General features: G+C 44.1%; 1 protein-coding gene across 5 annotated transcripts in view; it reads left to right on the top strand.

Annotated features, from left to right (window-relative positions):
• zfhx3 (zinc finger homeobox 3) overlaps positions 1 to 13,020 on the top strand; it is a 351,767-nt gene extending 338,747 nt beyond the window's left edge. For all 5 annotated transcript variants that reach the window (XM_034287022.1, XM_020053680.3, XM_020053671.3 and 2 more), the window contains 2 exons: positions 33 to 5,591; positions 6,321 to 13,020. In XM_034287022.1, coding sequence (XP_034142913.1) covers positions 33 to 5,591; positions 6,321 to 8,035 — 7,274 coding nt within the window. In that variant the 3' untranslated portion in view covers positions 8,036 to 13,020. The remainder of the gene's footprint in view (positions 1 to 32; positions 5,592 to 6,320) is intronic.
• Positions 13,021 to 15,212: the final 2,192 nt, after the last annotated feature.

Here is a 15,212-nt window from a genome sequence, read left to right as displayed (position 1 = left end):
TGTATTTGTTCTTTTTCTTTCTATATTGACAGAACCATCAGATGCTGAGCCTGAGAAACGGGTTTCACTACCTACAGAAATAGCTGAAGCTCGCAAATCACCACTCGAAGATCAGCAGTCTGGAAGGGAAGACTCTACGGGATTCCTATGTTGGAAGAAAGGCTGTAATCAGGTTTTCAAGTCCTCCAACTCCCTCCAGATGCACTTCAATGAGGTTCACAACAAAAGGCCTCAGCTGCCTGTCTCAGACCGGCACGTATACAAGTACCGCTGCAACCAGTGCAGCCTGGCCTTCAAGACAGTGGAGAAACTGCAGCTGCACTCGCAGTACCATGTCATCAGAGCAGCCACCATGTGCTGCCTCTGTCAACGCAGCTTCAGGACCCTGCAAGCGTTGAAGAAACATTTGGAGACTAGCCACTTAGAGTTGAGCGAGGCTGACATCCAACAGCTTTATGGGGGCTTACTAATGAACGGAGACCTTATGGTCATGGGAGATCCTTCACTTGGAGAGGACCACGGAGTCCTGGGAGAAGATGACAAAGAGGGAGAGGACAGTGACCAAGAGGAAAAGCAAAGCCCAACAGGCAGTGAATCAGGCTCACTGCTAGAAGATTCTGGTTTAGAGCCAAAGCGTGCCCTGCCATTCAGGAAAGGTCCTAATTTTACCATGGAGAAGTTCTTGGACCCATCTCGTCCTTTTAAGTGCACTGTATGCAAAGAGTCATTCACACAAAAGAACATTCTGTTGGTTCACTACAACTCTGTCTCACACTTGCACAAGGTAAAGCGGGCCTTACAGGAGTCCACCACTGGTCAGCCAGAGCCCACCAGTAGCCCTGACAACAAACCGTTCAAGTGCAGTACTTGCAACGTGGCTTATAGCCAGAGCTCTACTCTGGAGATCCACATGCGTTCTGTCCTCCACCAGACCAAGGCCCGTGCAGCCAAGCTGGAAGCCGCAGGAGGAAGCACGAGCTCTGGCAGTGGCTCTGGATTAGGTGGCAGTGGATCCTCTATCAGCACTTCAACTCCAAGCCCTAGCCCAGCCACAAACTCAACAACTAGCTCCAGCAACCACACCTCTTCAGGCCCTCAGACTACGCAGAGTTGTATTGGAGGCAACCATATGAGCCATTCTCACAGCATTGAAAGTCATGGGAACTCTTCAATGACCTGCCACCCCTCACCATCTGAAAACCATGAATCAAAAAAGAAGAAATTTGCAGACATGCTCTCTGCAAGGGGACAGCAGCAGCAGCAACAGCTTCAGCATCAACAGCAACAGCAGCAGCAGTTGGCTCAGGCCCAAGCCCAGGCCCAGGCTCAACTTCAGCAAGAGCTCCAGCAGCAAGCTGCTTTAATCCAGTCCCAGCTCTTCAACCCAGCACTTCTGCAGCACTTCCCCATGACAACGGATGCTCTTCTCCCACTGCAGCAACAGCAGCTGCTCTTCCCTTTCTACATCCCTGGAGCAGAATTTCAACTGAACCCAGAGATGAACCTCAACAGTTCTGCACTTGGCCTGTCAAGCTCCTCTGCCAACTCTCTTTTGGAAGACCTGAAAAACTCTGCCCAGCAGGCTCAGGCTCAGAGCTGCTTGCAACAGCAGCTGATGCACCATCACCTTCAGCAGCAGCACCAACAACAGCAAGCCCAAGCTCATTCACAGGCCCAAGGCCAGATGGCTTTGCTTCAGCAGAGTGCCAATCTTCTTCACCAGGCAGAGAAAAAGCAGAAAGCCACTGCCGCCCACAATGAGAAGCAAGAGAGAGATAGGGAAATGCAAAGAGAAAAAGACATAAGAGAGAAAATTGAGGAACATGTCACAAAAGATAGCGCAGACAATAAGTCAAATGAAAAGAAGGATATGCAGCAGACTACAATGAACTCAAACCACGATCCTGGCTTCCCTCCACCAAGGATTGCTTCAGATGCTCGTGGAAATGCAACTAAAGCTCTTTTGGAGAACTTTGGGTTTGAGCTAGTGATTCAGTACAATGAAAACAAGCAAAAAGCCCAGAAGAAGCCACCTGGGCCTGGACCAGCTGGAGCAAGCATGCCTGGTGGGATCACAAGAGTGGTGGATCCCATCGAGGGATTGGAGAAACTGGAATGTGAGGCCTGTGGAAAGCTCTTTTCCAACATACTGATTCTGAAGAGTCATCAGGAGCACATCCATCAAGCCTTCTTCCCATTCCGGTCCCTGGAGAGATTTGCCAAGGAATACAGAGAGCAGTATGACAAACTTTATCCACTGAGACCACAAACACCAGAGGCTGCTCCACCAGCTCCTCCACAGCCCCCTCCTCCTCCACCTCCACCCCCTCCACAGAGAGCCCCAACACCAAATATTCCTGTTACTGCTCCCTCCATCACTCCACCAACTGTGTCAACCCCACAGCCTCCCGTTCAAATGGCTCAAATTCCCATGCAAATGGATCTGCCCCTCTTTTCACCCCTAATGATGCAGCCAATGTCTCTACAGTCTATGCCCTCTCAAATGCAATCCCAAATGTCTTCAGTGGAGTCACAGTCACTGGCCAACGATCTGGCTCAGCTTTATCAACAGCAGCTAACACCTGCCATGCTACAGCAGCAGCAGAATAAAAGGCCTCGGACACGTATCACTGATGACCAGCTGAGGGTCCTTCGGCAGTACTTTGACATCAACAACTCCCCCAATGAGGAGCAGATTAAGGAAATGGCAGATAAATCAGGGCTGCCCCAGAAAGTCATCAAACACTGGTTCCGGAACACCCTGTTCAAAGAGCGTCAGCGCAACAAAGACTCACCCTACAATTTCAACAACCCACCCATTACCACTCTGGAGGACACCAAAATTGATTCTAAACCCCCTTCCCCTGAGCCTCAACGGCAGGAGTGTTATGGGAGTAAAAGATCCTCAAGAACCAGGTTTACAGACTACCAGTTAAGGGTGCTTCAGGACTTCTTTGATGCTAATGCCTACCCCAAAGATGATGAGTTTGAACAGCTGTCCAACCTCTTGAGCCTTCCTACCCGTGTCATTGTGGTCTGGTTCCAAAATGCTCGCCAGAAGGCACGCAAGAATTATGAAAACCAGGGGGATGGAAGCAAAGACGGCGAACGACGAGAGCTGTCCAATGACCGTTACATACGAACCACCAACCTGAACTACCAGTGCAAAAAATGCAGTCTGGTGTTCCAGCGTATATTTGACCTCATAAAGCACCAAAAGAAGCTGTGCTATAAAGATGAAGACGATGATGGGCAATATGACAGCCAAAACGAGGATTCTATGGATCTTTCACATGAATACTATACCCCCTCTGGGTCTTCCTGTCACACCCCTATGCCTTCCTCCTCAAGCCTTTGCCCTCTCCCTCCCTCCACCTCCGCTTTCTCCCACCTCTCTTCCTCTGAAAAGGAAGAAGCTTCCCCAGCTAACACATCAAACACTTATGATGAAAAGACCAAACATTTAGCTGAAATGTCCTCAGATCTACGTGAAAACCAGACCACAATCAAACAGGAGACTGTGCATCAGCCCCAATCTGAGACCCAACACCAGAGAAGAGAAGCTAGAGAGGAGAAGCCCCAAACAGCCCCCAAGACAAACAAGCATTCTTCTCCTTCTGTTTCCCAGCAGCAACGGGAGTGTGGTCCCTCGGCCTCTCAAACTAGCCAGGCTGAGAGAGCTTCTAAGAGCTCCCACATGGGGATCAACCCTCACATGAGCTCTGCATCACAGCAACAGCTGGCTCAGCAAATGATACAATACCAGTGTGAGCAGTGCAAGCTTGGCTTCCCATCTTTTGAACACTGGCAGGAGCACCAACAACTCCACTTTCTCTCTGTGCAGAACCAGTTTATCCACCCTCAGTTCTTGGACCGCCCAATGGACATGCCATTCATGCTGTTTGATCCCAGTAATCCACTGCTGGCGAGTCAGCTCCTCTCTGGGGCCATGCCACAGATCCCAAGTAGTTCTGCAACCTCTCCGTCCACACCCACCTCTACCATGAACTCCTTGAAGAGGAAGTTGGAGGAGAAAGCAGGCACTAGCCCAGGAGAGAATGACAGCACTAACAGTGGAGAGGAGCCACAAAGAGACAAGCGCCTCAGGACCACAATCACTCCTGAGCAGTTGGAGGTCCTCTATCAGAAATACCTGTTGGATTCAAACCCCACTCGTAAAATGCTTGACCACATTGCTCATGAGGTGGGGCTTAAAAAGCGTGTAGTGCAAGTTTGGTTCCAAAATACCAGAGCCAGGGAAAGGAAGGGGCAGTTTCGAGCTGTAGGGCCTGCTCAAGCTCACCGTCGTTGCCCTTTTTGTCGTGCTCTCTTCAAGGCAAAAACTGCACTAGAGGCACATATCCGTTCCCGCCATTGGCATGAAGCCAAACGTGCTGGTTACAACTTAGCTCTCTCTGGCATGTTACCTGAGGAAGGGATGCAACTCAAAATGGATCCTTTGGATATCGCCAGCTATTCTCAGCTTGCCCCTTCTAACAATGAGGGACAATGCTCCTCACTGTCACCAGTGAGCAAAAACATGGACTTATCTCCCAGAGCCCTTTTGAGCCCTTCATCAATTAAAGTTGAAGGAGGAATGGAGGACTTCGAAAGCCCATCTATGTCTTCTGTCAACCTTAGCTTTGACCAGAACAAACTTGATAATGACGACTGTTCTTCAGTGAACACAGCCATCACAGATACCACTACTGGGGATGAGGCCAATGCTGATAATGACAGTGCTGATCAAAAACATGGTCAGAATAGTGGTGATTATCTGGCTAAGTCTGGGGGTACAGCCCCCTCCCTTGAAAATGATGACCAGATGTCTTCAGGGCTGGTGAGCCCTGCGACAAGCTATTATGCTAGAGACTATGAAAATGAGAACATAATTGACTACAGTGAGACCTCCAGTTTGGCTGATCCCTGCTCCCCAAGCCCTGGAGCTTCCGGCAGCAGGAGCATCGACAGTGGTGACCGCCCAGGCCAAAAGCGCTTCCGAACTCAGATGACCAATCTCCAGCTGAAGTTACTCAAGTCCTGTTTCAATGACTACCGGACCCCCACCATGCTGGAGTGTGAGGTACTTGGAAATGACATTGGACTTCCAAAGAGGGTGGTTCAGGTGTGGTTTCAGAATGCTCGCGCCAAGGAGAAAAAGGCCAAGCTCAGTATGGCCAAGCATTTCGGGATCAACCATACATCCTATGAGGGGCCGAAGACAGAGTGTTCTTTGTGCGGTGTCAAGTACAGTGCCCGTCTCTCTGTACGAGATCACATCTTTTCTGCACAACACATCACCAAGGTAAAGGACACAATTGGGAGTCAGCTGGACAAGGAGAAAGAGTATTTTGACCCAGCCACTGTCCGCCAGCTGATGGCTCAGCAGGAGATGGATCGCATCAAGAAAGCCAATGAGGTCCTGGGACTGGCACAGCAGCAAGCCATGCAGCAGCAGGGGATGTTTGATAGCCCTGCCCTACAGGCTCTGAACCTCCAGTCGGCCTATTCAAATCTGCAAGGGATACCCCCTGGACTTCTGCCAGGGGTCGGTAGCCCATCCCTACCTGGCTTTAACTCATCGAACTCAGGTATGTCATCACATACAATACATTCAAGTAATACCATTGACAATGTGTTACTTGGGAAAACTACTAACCAATTTTGAACAACTAGGTCCTACCTTTTCCAGTAGCCAAAGTTTCTTCAGATGAAATACCCTTGTCATCAGTCAGTCTGTCATCTGGAAATAGCCGCATTTAAATGTTGTACAATACAACAATATGCATCTTCAATTTCTATTGGGATGTGCCAGGCATCTGTGAGCATGTTTTTTAAATATTTTATTTCATTATTAGTCATGCATTCTTGTAATTTTTTTCAAATCAATATAGTTTGTTAGACAGTGTTGGACCGTGTTAGTGGATCAAAAATGTGAAGGGTATACTCAGTTTTGTGAGATACTGTATATATGTGAATTATTAGGCAGAGTCCCTATTATTTTAAGACCTAACTACATCCTCAGTTTACTGTCTGGTGTTTCTTAATTATTGCACTGCTCCTGCTTCATTGACTAACTCAAAGAAAATATTGCGATTGAAAGCTTGTTTCATGGTTCTTCTTGTGAAAACTCTGTCCAGCAAGGAATCAGAAAAAATCTAATTAATTACCAAAGGTGTGAAATGTTTTCTAATAAAGTGCTTAGTTAAAGCACAGACTACATACTTACTTTGACAAACACATTCATGCATCTATGAATAAACAGTGTTTTGTATCCCTGCTAACTGTAATTTCTGTCATTTCTCTTTCATCTTCTCCAGCTTTAACTCCTCCAAAACCACCGAACCACCTGAACATGCCTGGTACCAGTGTCCCTTCACCCAGCCTTCCCACATCTGGATTACCCAACAAGACTCCCTCCTCCTCCTTAGCATCACCCAGCCCAGCACAGACCAGCACATCTGTTGTCCACACCAGCCCTACTTCCACCTCCACCACCACAACAACCCAGTCAGGCTCCCGGCCTGAACACCCCAAAGACCGTGATGCTGAGAGGTCAAGAGAGAAGGAGAAGCCCCATCACAAGGAGAAGACAGAGAAGCCCCCAACACCATCCTCCACAGGAGGCACCCCGGCCCCATCCACATCTGCTGCAAGCGCTAAGAAAGAAAAACAAGATGCAGCTGTGCCTGCCACCTCTATGCCCACGCCGGGTATGGAGTATGTGGTGGACCCTGCCCAGCTTCAAGCCCTGCAGGCTGCCTTGGCATCAGATCCTACAGCTCTCCTGACTAGTCAGTTCCTGCCCTACTTCATGCCTGGCTTTTCCCCATATTATGCCCCACAGATACCTGGGGCTCTCCAAGGCGGCTATTTGCAGCCAATGTACGGCATGGAAAGCTTGTTCCCCTACAACCCAACATTGTCCCAAGCACTGATGGGCTTGTCCCCAGGGTCCCTGCTTCAGCACTACCAGCAATATCAGCAGAGCCTGCAGGAGGCGCTACAGCAGCAGCAGCGGCAGCTTCAGCAGATCCAGCAACCCAAAGCGAGCCAAACTCCAGTTCCCCCTCAACCCTCGGGGGACCGCAAAGAATCTGCCAAAGATCCAGCGAAAACAGAGGAGCAGAAAGGCAACCCCCACAACGAGACCTCTTCCTCCTCCTCTCACAATAATCTACCCACCGAGGAGAATGAGATGCATGGCAAAGTTGCAGACTCCCTTCTAGACCAGTACATCGTCCCCAAGGTGCAGTACAGGCTGGCGTGTCGCAAATGTCAAGCAGTCTTCAGCAAGGAAGAAGCGGCCATCAGTCACCTGAAGTCTATCTGCTTTTTCGGTCAGTCTGTGGCAAACCTGCAAGAGATGTTGCTGCGTGTCCCCTGTGGCGCGGGCGCAGGTGCTGGCAGCCTCTATGACTGCCTGGCCTGCGACACCACGTTGAACGGGGACAAAGCGCTAAGTCAACACCTGGAGTCGGCTTTGCACAAACACAGAACAATCAAGCGATCAGCCAGAAATGCCAAAGAGCACGCTACTAGTTTATTACCTCACTCTTCAGCCTGCTTCCCCGATCCTAACACCGCATCTACCTCGCAGTCTGCCACTCATCCCATCAGCACCCCCCCTCTCCCGCCAACGCCATCAGCCACCATGCCGTCCTCCTCTGTCTCTTCATCCTTGTGCTCCTCCTCCGCCACCCCACTCAACACCACAGCTGCCGGCAAACCCTGGCCCCAGGCCCCTTTCTCCAGAGCTTTAGCTGGGAAGCCCAATGCCACTCCTTCTTCTACTTCTTCTTTTCCTCCAGTATCCTCACCTTCAACGGTTACCTCAAGTTCATTGAGCACCTCAGGAGTTCAGACCTCGATACCAACAGACGTCTTTACCGACGAGTCTGACTCTGACAGCAGTCAGAAGTCAGCGGACAGGCTGGGCAGGACGGCAGAGGAGCCGCAGCAGCCCGGCTGTCTCAAAGACAGTAGTTGTAGTAGTAATCTTGCTAGTGTAGGAACGGACTCCATCCGATTGTAAAAGAGCTTTCAGTGATGGACAATATTTAAAAAACGCAAAAGACAAAAAAAAACACAAATGGGAAAAACATACAAAAAAGCAGCGATGTTAAAATACGTTTAAAAGTATACAAACCAATTTCAGAAAAAAGATGTGTAAAGACTAACTGCAATTCCAAAGCTTGTAACCAAAAATTTTAATGTTAGTGGATTGTTTTCCCATATCAACATGCTGGTTTTCATTTATTTCAACCGAAGTATATACATATGTATGTATAAGAATAGAAAAGATCACTGCAGTTAAGTTTTGGGTAACGATTAAGGAATGCTTTAAAGCAATGGACTGCCTCAAAATTGTTAAATGGCCCCAGAACCCTTTTGACAAAGTCAACAAGCTGTCCTTGTTTGTGTAATTATTTCCACTTAATAGCACAGTCGCAAAAAGCCAGTATGTACTGTATGGGAGAATAGTCTAACCGTTTTCTGCTATCTAAGCGTTCAAATACCAATGGCTTGCAAAAGTAAAAAGAATAATGTAATGTCTATTTTATTCTCAGGTCAACAGCTCACAGACGTTTTTCTGTTACAGAAATTCATTGTTTTACACCTTTTGTTCCAAACAGGAGATAAACATTCGTTTTTTCCAAAAATTGATTTTAACGACAGAAAGTTTTTAAATGAATGAAATATCATTAAGGCATAGCTTTCTGGGCATTCAAAAAGGGTAGCTGATCTGCTGATTTTAAAGATTTGAAATCCTTTTAAAGGGAGAGAATTAGCAATCCCATTTTACCCAGACACGGAAAGCATTGCAGACATGTTGATGGGGGATAAAAAATATTTTTTTGATAAAAAAAACTTTCTGTATTTATGATAGATATGAACATTTTTGGTGTTAAGTAGATTGTTGCATTGGAAATGAATTTAAACAGTATGGTAGATTGAAAAAAATCTTTGTGTACATTTAGCTTTTGTATCGTCCAACTTTAAGGCGCTTCATTTGATGTTGTCTTGGTCATTCCGATAGACTAGATTATGGAGCAGTAATTTATCTGAACTTTATTTCTTGTCTTTTTCTCGGCTTCTTGGCTAATGTTCACCCAACTGCCACTCTCTTGACTAGGCAGGATTCTCTCTCTCAAAATGTTTTTTCTCTCTGTTTTGGTTGGTAGGGTACTAACCAAAAAAGAAAAAAGACCTGGGGTGAAATGTCAAAAAATATTTAATTTTATTTGTGTTACCTTTGTGCACTTACCACTGTCTGACTCCTATTTCTCACTCTACGTGTTGCTCTCTTCTCACTTTGTTTTTCTCCTCCCCTGCATTTGTAGATATGGAGATAGCTACTACTCCTTGTGCACTACAAAACAGGCCTTTTGTTCTACATGTAGTATGGCTACAGTCTTTTTTGGCTTTATTTTCATTTAGACCTTATGTTGTTGTTGTAGATGAAAATGAAAAAATAATAATAATAATAATTCTCACGCTTTAAAACTAAAAGAAAATCCAAAGACTAAACACTTTCACCATTGGTGCATAATGATGAGAAAAGAGGCTTTATACTTGAGAATTTGTTTCTGTTTTTAGAGGAAAGAAAACAAAGTTTTAAAATAAAGGAGTACGCATCAGAGTTGCCGTTTTTGCTTCTTTGCAAGCAGACAGGTGGCTTTTTACGTAAAATACCAAGAATACCAAAAACCAAAAAAGGGCCCTTGTCCTTGCATTGTGGAGTAGCACCGTTACAGAGCCATTGCAGTTTGTAAAATAGAAGTTATCCATCTTTCTTTTAACTTTTCTGTCACTCACAAAAATTCAATTTCTTTTTAAAGAAAATGTATAAGGTCTGGTCTTCGAGGACATACGTTTTGCTGCTAATGTAGAATAAAAAAAAAAGAATACCTAGATGCATGCTCATTTTGCTTTTTGGCTAAGCTTTAACTAAAACAACAATAAACCATTTTCCTCCCTCTGCAACATCTTTTTTTTTCTTGTTGCAACAACGGAACTTTGAAGACTGTGAATATATGTTCCAAATGACATTTGCCGATTTTATTTTTGAACAGTCCAATGTTTAAAGCCAATGATCTATAAAGTTTGAAAATAACACTGCATTCCAAATATCACATCAGAGGTTTTTTTTTCTTAAGCAAGGACTGATTCTACTTCATTCATGGTTTTAATTATTATAATATTTTTTTCTCATTTATAACGTGACTGTAAGCTGTTGTGTAAATTTAGCATCATGGTTGCTAAACAAGATGACCTAGATCTGTAATTTTGTGTCTGGTATGGAACGTTTTTAAAAATCCCTCCATCCAGTTAAGGTTGTTGCTCACTTGATCAGCAAGTAATAGTGATTACCAAAAAATGTATATATAATACATCTGGTACTGACGTGTGTCATAGGTTATAGTGTCATCATGCCTCTCAAATTACAACAGGTCTCAGAAGGAAATAATGGCTGTTGTGCTAAGTCTGGAGTGGCGGCCCCCCTTCCTTGGACATCTAGTTGTGACTTGCCCCAGGTGTCTGCAGGGTGTTAAGCCATTTTCACGCACGATGTTGATTACAGGTTTTTAAGGGACGTCTTCATTCCAAAGCATTATAAGTCCAGAAAAAGCAGGAGGTCTTTTTGAAGAATTCCCTTGGGTTCAAACTCTGTAGTTAAGAGGTATGTCATGCCTTTATGTCCAAAGAGGTCACTTACTCCATCTTAAAGCAGTGGAAATGGATGTGCTAATCCCCACCCTCTCATAGATGAAAAACAAAACTTTAATTTCTGTACACCAAAACCAAGGCATATTTAAATTTGTGAATAACTGCTTTTCGGCCACTAGTGTACAGCGAGTGTTTGCCCTAATTAATTCAAATCCGCAATCTGGGAAGTGGGTTGAAAGTGTTACGTCTTGCAGGGCAATGTGATTTGGTGTTAATACTTCCTTCCGCATGCTGTTAAAATTCGGTTGATTTGGTCTGCAAGCTTGCCACTCCTCTAAAGTCCTGTTATCTAGAATATTGTTCATATGATTATTTTTTGAGAATTCTAATGTTGTACAGTTTATTCTTGAATGCATTCGCTTTATTTTGTTTTTCAGATAATGTCAGACATTTATTATTATTTTCTTATAACTATTTGTATGTTATTTTAGTTTCTGTATATTACTTTTCCTCATATAAATTAACACTAGCTTTAATTTGAATCGCTGAATTAAAAAAAAAAAATCTTTATTCTATGACCTGGCCACTTTATGGTGTAATAATGTTCTTCTATTTGTTTGTCTTTTGGACGCTGTTTGATCTCCTAATTTCCAAAGTGTAATCTTTATTTTGGGCTCTTTTGTGAAAGACAAAGTCATGGTTTTCACAACAGATGCAGCCAGCATGGACTGTGTGTGTGAGTTTGTATGTGTGCGTGTGAGTGTTTCATAAGAGCCAGCATCAGTTTTGAGTTTTTATACATTTTATTTTATACTGTACCTTTATTTACGCACCAAAACGTACTGAACCGAAAGCTGGATTATGAATAAAGTGAAGATTTAGAGAATTTGAATTTTAAAAGTAACAATAATCAAAATGAGGAGAACTACGATACCGAAGCACTGAGCAGTTTTTATTTTGATTGAATATATGAATGTGGCCAAAGCTTTATGCAGTTGAAAACAAAAAGAAAAATTCAAATGTGTGCCCCACATAAGTGTATATTTTATTGTGGCACAAACAATAGATAACTGAGATCCTTAGACTCACATTGGGATACTTGATTTTCATGGACATTTACAAAGAAAGAAAAACACAAGGTTTTGCTGTAGAGGTCATCTTCTGCCCACTGTGAAAATGAACATGTATACAGATATAGATATATTTAAAACGAGACATCAACTTTTAGTTTGAAACGATAAGAAGGAATGAAAAGAAGAAATGAACTCTGGGAAACTTTGGAGATGTTGTTGAGAGGACAGGGGAGGCTGTGCGCACACCAAAACTGGGCGTGGGAGCCAAAGGCAGGCTCAAGGCGGCTTTGATATCACATTCACAACCTTATTTGCTTATTGACATCTCTGTGATGGGAATGGACTCTGGAACCAGTGGACATGTGACACAGAGAGGAATTAACTTAGATAAAGAAGCTGAACTATAGTGGCTACAGCTGCCTCTCTCTCTTTCTCTCTCTCTGTCTTTCTCCAGCTCTGCCTCTGCTTCTGCTCTTTTATGGACATGTTTCTGCACTTCTGGACGGGATGGACAGAGATGCTCGCTTCATTTCTCCCGGTTCATGTTGTTGCTACCTGTTTCATTTCCTCCTGCTTGTCTCGCTGATGGACAAGTATAAGCTCTCCAGTCAGATGGCGGCTCGCCCCTCTCTTCTGTTCATCACACCATGAGAGAAATGAACCAGAGAGAAAGGGGAGGGGTTTTCTAGGCTGTCATTCCTAAAGAGGCAGTTACACACAAAAAAGCGAATCAACCAAAATTAACAACCAAACTAACAAACAACCAAACAAACCATTTGCTCCAACTTCAAAGATGAACTGTTACTTGGAGCTCTCTCTGTTCCTTTTGTGACTCCTGGTGCCACAATGTTTTTTTTTAATGCATTTTGTTTTTCTTTTTGTTTCCTTGAATTATTCCTCCTCCGAGCCTCACAAGCATGGCTCCGTGGCTCCAGGCAGCCCACCGAGGGTAGAAAAAACAGCCTTGCAATGTACAAAAAAGAGCAAGTTAAACCAAAAATGTTGTTCTTGATGTCTTTTCTATACTGTAGTCTTGTTAGCTTTTTTGTTACTGTAATTATATGATGAAGATTTCCAAACTGTACCAAATTACATGGAAACTAACATACATAAACCACATGGAACTTCAGACTTTTAAAGAAACTTTTGTCACAAACCTTGTTGTCCTAGTTAAGTTGATTGTAGATGGTAATTGAATATACTCCTTTGAAAATATTTCATCAAGTATGTTTCTTGCTCATTGTGATACATTAAAAAAGTATGAGCATAAAATGCACTTCCTGTCTGCCTCGTCCTTGTGTTTTGTTTGAAATTTGTGTTTTGTTCAAATTTATGAAAGAAAATGTCACATACCGAGACAAAATTATGAATTGCAGTTTGTGTATTTGGAAATCAGAATTATATTCCTGCCAAGAGTGATTTGAATGAATCTCTGCGTTCTACCATGTATCTTTTATGGTTTCCTCTGTATTAACAGTGTAAATAGTTTACATAAAATAACATTACACTTTAATAGTCAAACAGGTTTATACATAATAGCTATTATTATCAGCCATTATCCTTCACTTTTCTATATCATTAAGGGAAATTATGAGCTTAATACTGCACCATAATTAGCATCATCATTCTTTTAATTAATGTGTAAATTGTGTGATCTTGTCAAACCATTTTAGCCAATTCCGAATCTTTGGTGCCCTGAGATATATCATCCTTCTCATTTAGGTCCTTGGTAGAAAGGCTCTCTGGACAGGATTAATTAAAACATATTAACTAACAAATGTAGGATCTCACTTAATTAGAAGTGTCTGTTTGTGACTAATTCAAGTTGATTGAGGCTGTAGTGAAGTGTTGGGAACAGCAGTACTTTTTTAATTCATTTTGACTGATGTTAGAACTCAAGTGTACTGTATTGTACATTAGAACTGGACACTCATTTGAAATGAAGTCATTAAGAAGCCTGGATTATGAGAATGTGTGTTTGTGCCGTTTACAGCTCACAGCATTGAGAAAGGGAAACACGAGTGTCTTTGAATTGTGTATTTGCTAGCGTGAGTGTTCATGTCTGCGCATGTCACTGTGTATCGGGATGAGACAGGATGTTCTAGAATTACTAGTGAACGACCTGAAGGCCAAGAGACGGCCTATTCTGGTCCAAGTAGTTCTGCAGACCAGGACATGGTCTTCCAGTGCTGTAGCATACAATTGATCACGGAAACCATCCATCTCATAGCAGTTGTCTCTTATTTGTTCACTCTGTATTAAAACACAGGCCTCATTTACACCGTGACATCAGACTGATGAATCTAACATTGATTTAGTGTTAGAGGAGGTATCATTTTCACGGCCTCGTCCTGTGTGGGGTCTTCGGCATTCGCTAGGTCTAACATGTTCCGTTCTTTCATACACAGAGGTGAATGGTCCATATAGTGTTCACTGTACAGTATTGTTACCGGTAGTGGGCTGTTTGCATTAGTAACACATTTCTTGAGCGTTCTTGGCATTTCTCCGGTCTTGTCTTTGCGAGGTTTGCATGTACAAACGTGACACGGCTGCACCATATTGCTTTGATTGTAACACAGGATGGCTCTTTATGAAACGAGAGGCTCTTTATGAGAAACCGAGCCAAAATAACAAGTGAAGGCCTTGATGGGGCCCCCTCCTCCTAGCTGCTCTCAGTCAGTAACGGTGTGACACACAAGGGCATGTGCTCCCCTTTTGAAGTTTCCTTTAATAAAGGTGTGCACTGTTATTATTGCCTTGTGACCTTTAGTGAGCTTCAGTGTCAGAAGATTTGATTGAATTGCTTTCTGTTTTATTATAAATAGGGATGAGGGGGAGGCCTTGAGTCCTTGGGAGCCTTACTGAAATCAAGTTTCTAGATGATTTTCTTTGAAATATAATTTAAGCAGAATATTATACAAGAGAAGTATGAATGCCGTGCGCTCATGTGTGTGTTTATACAACATGCCTCCCGCATTAACTACAGTGAAAGATGGGTTTCTGGGAAGGGGGCTAAAGGGTACCTGAGCAGCCCCAGAGACAGAGAACAGAGTTGGAGGTAGGGGCCATCCTGTCTGGAGCAAGGAGCCAGATTCATCGGCCATGCTGAGCCAATTAACACGCAAGGGTACATCCCGAATGAATTAAAAGCACCCTAATCGGATCAGTGTGAAAAGCCAGGCCGCTTCCTCCCGAGCCCTGGACCAGATGGCACTCACTCTCACATGTAGCATTTTAACAGCCCAGGCACAAGTCGCAAGAGTGTGAAATTGGGTTAGCGCCTCAATCTAACACTGGCCATGGGCAAGGGGAGCGCCCAATCTCCAACTCCCATGGCCTGGAGGTAATGTGGGGGACCCGGTGTTGGGACCCAGTATTTAATTATGATCCAAACTGCCCCTTGCACAGTAAGCTAGCAGGCCACGGTGAGAGGAGTGGGTGTGTATGTAGGGTGGGGTCTGAGTGGCA

The sequence above is a fragment of the Esox lucius genome, chromosome 2 (genome assembly GCF_011004845.1).
Source record: "Esox lucius isolate fEsoLuc1 chromosome 2, fEsoLuc1.pri, whole genome shotgun sequence".
Lineage (NCBI taxonomy): Eukaryota > Metazoa > Chordata > Actinopteri > Esociformes > Esocidae > Esox > Esox lucius.
The sequence above is the reverse complement of the archived record's forward strand: the minus strand, read 5'-3'. Positions and strand labels throughout refer to the sequence as shown.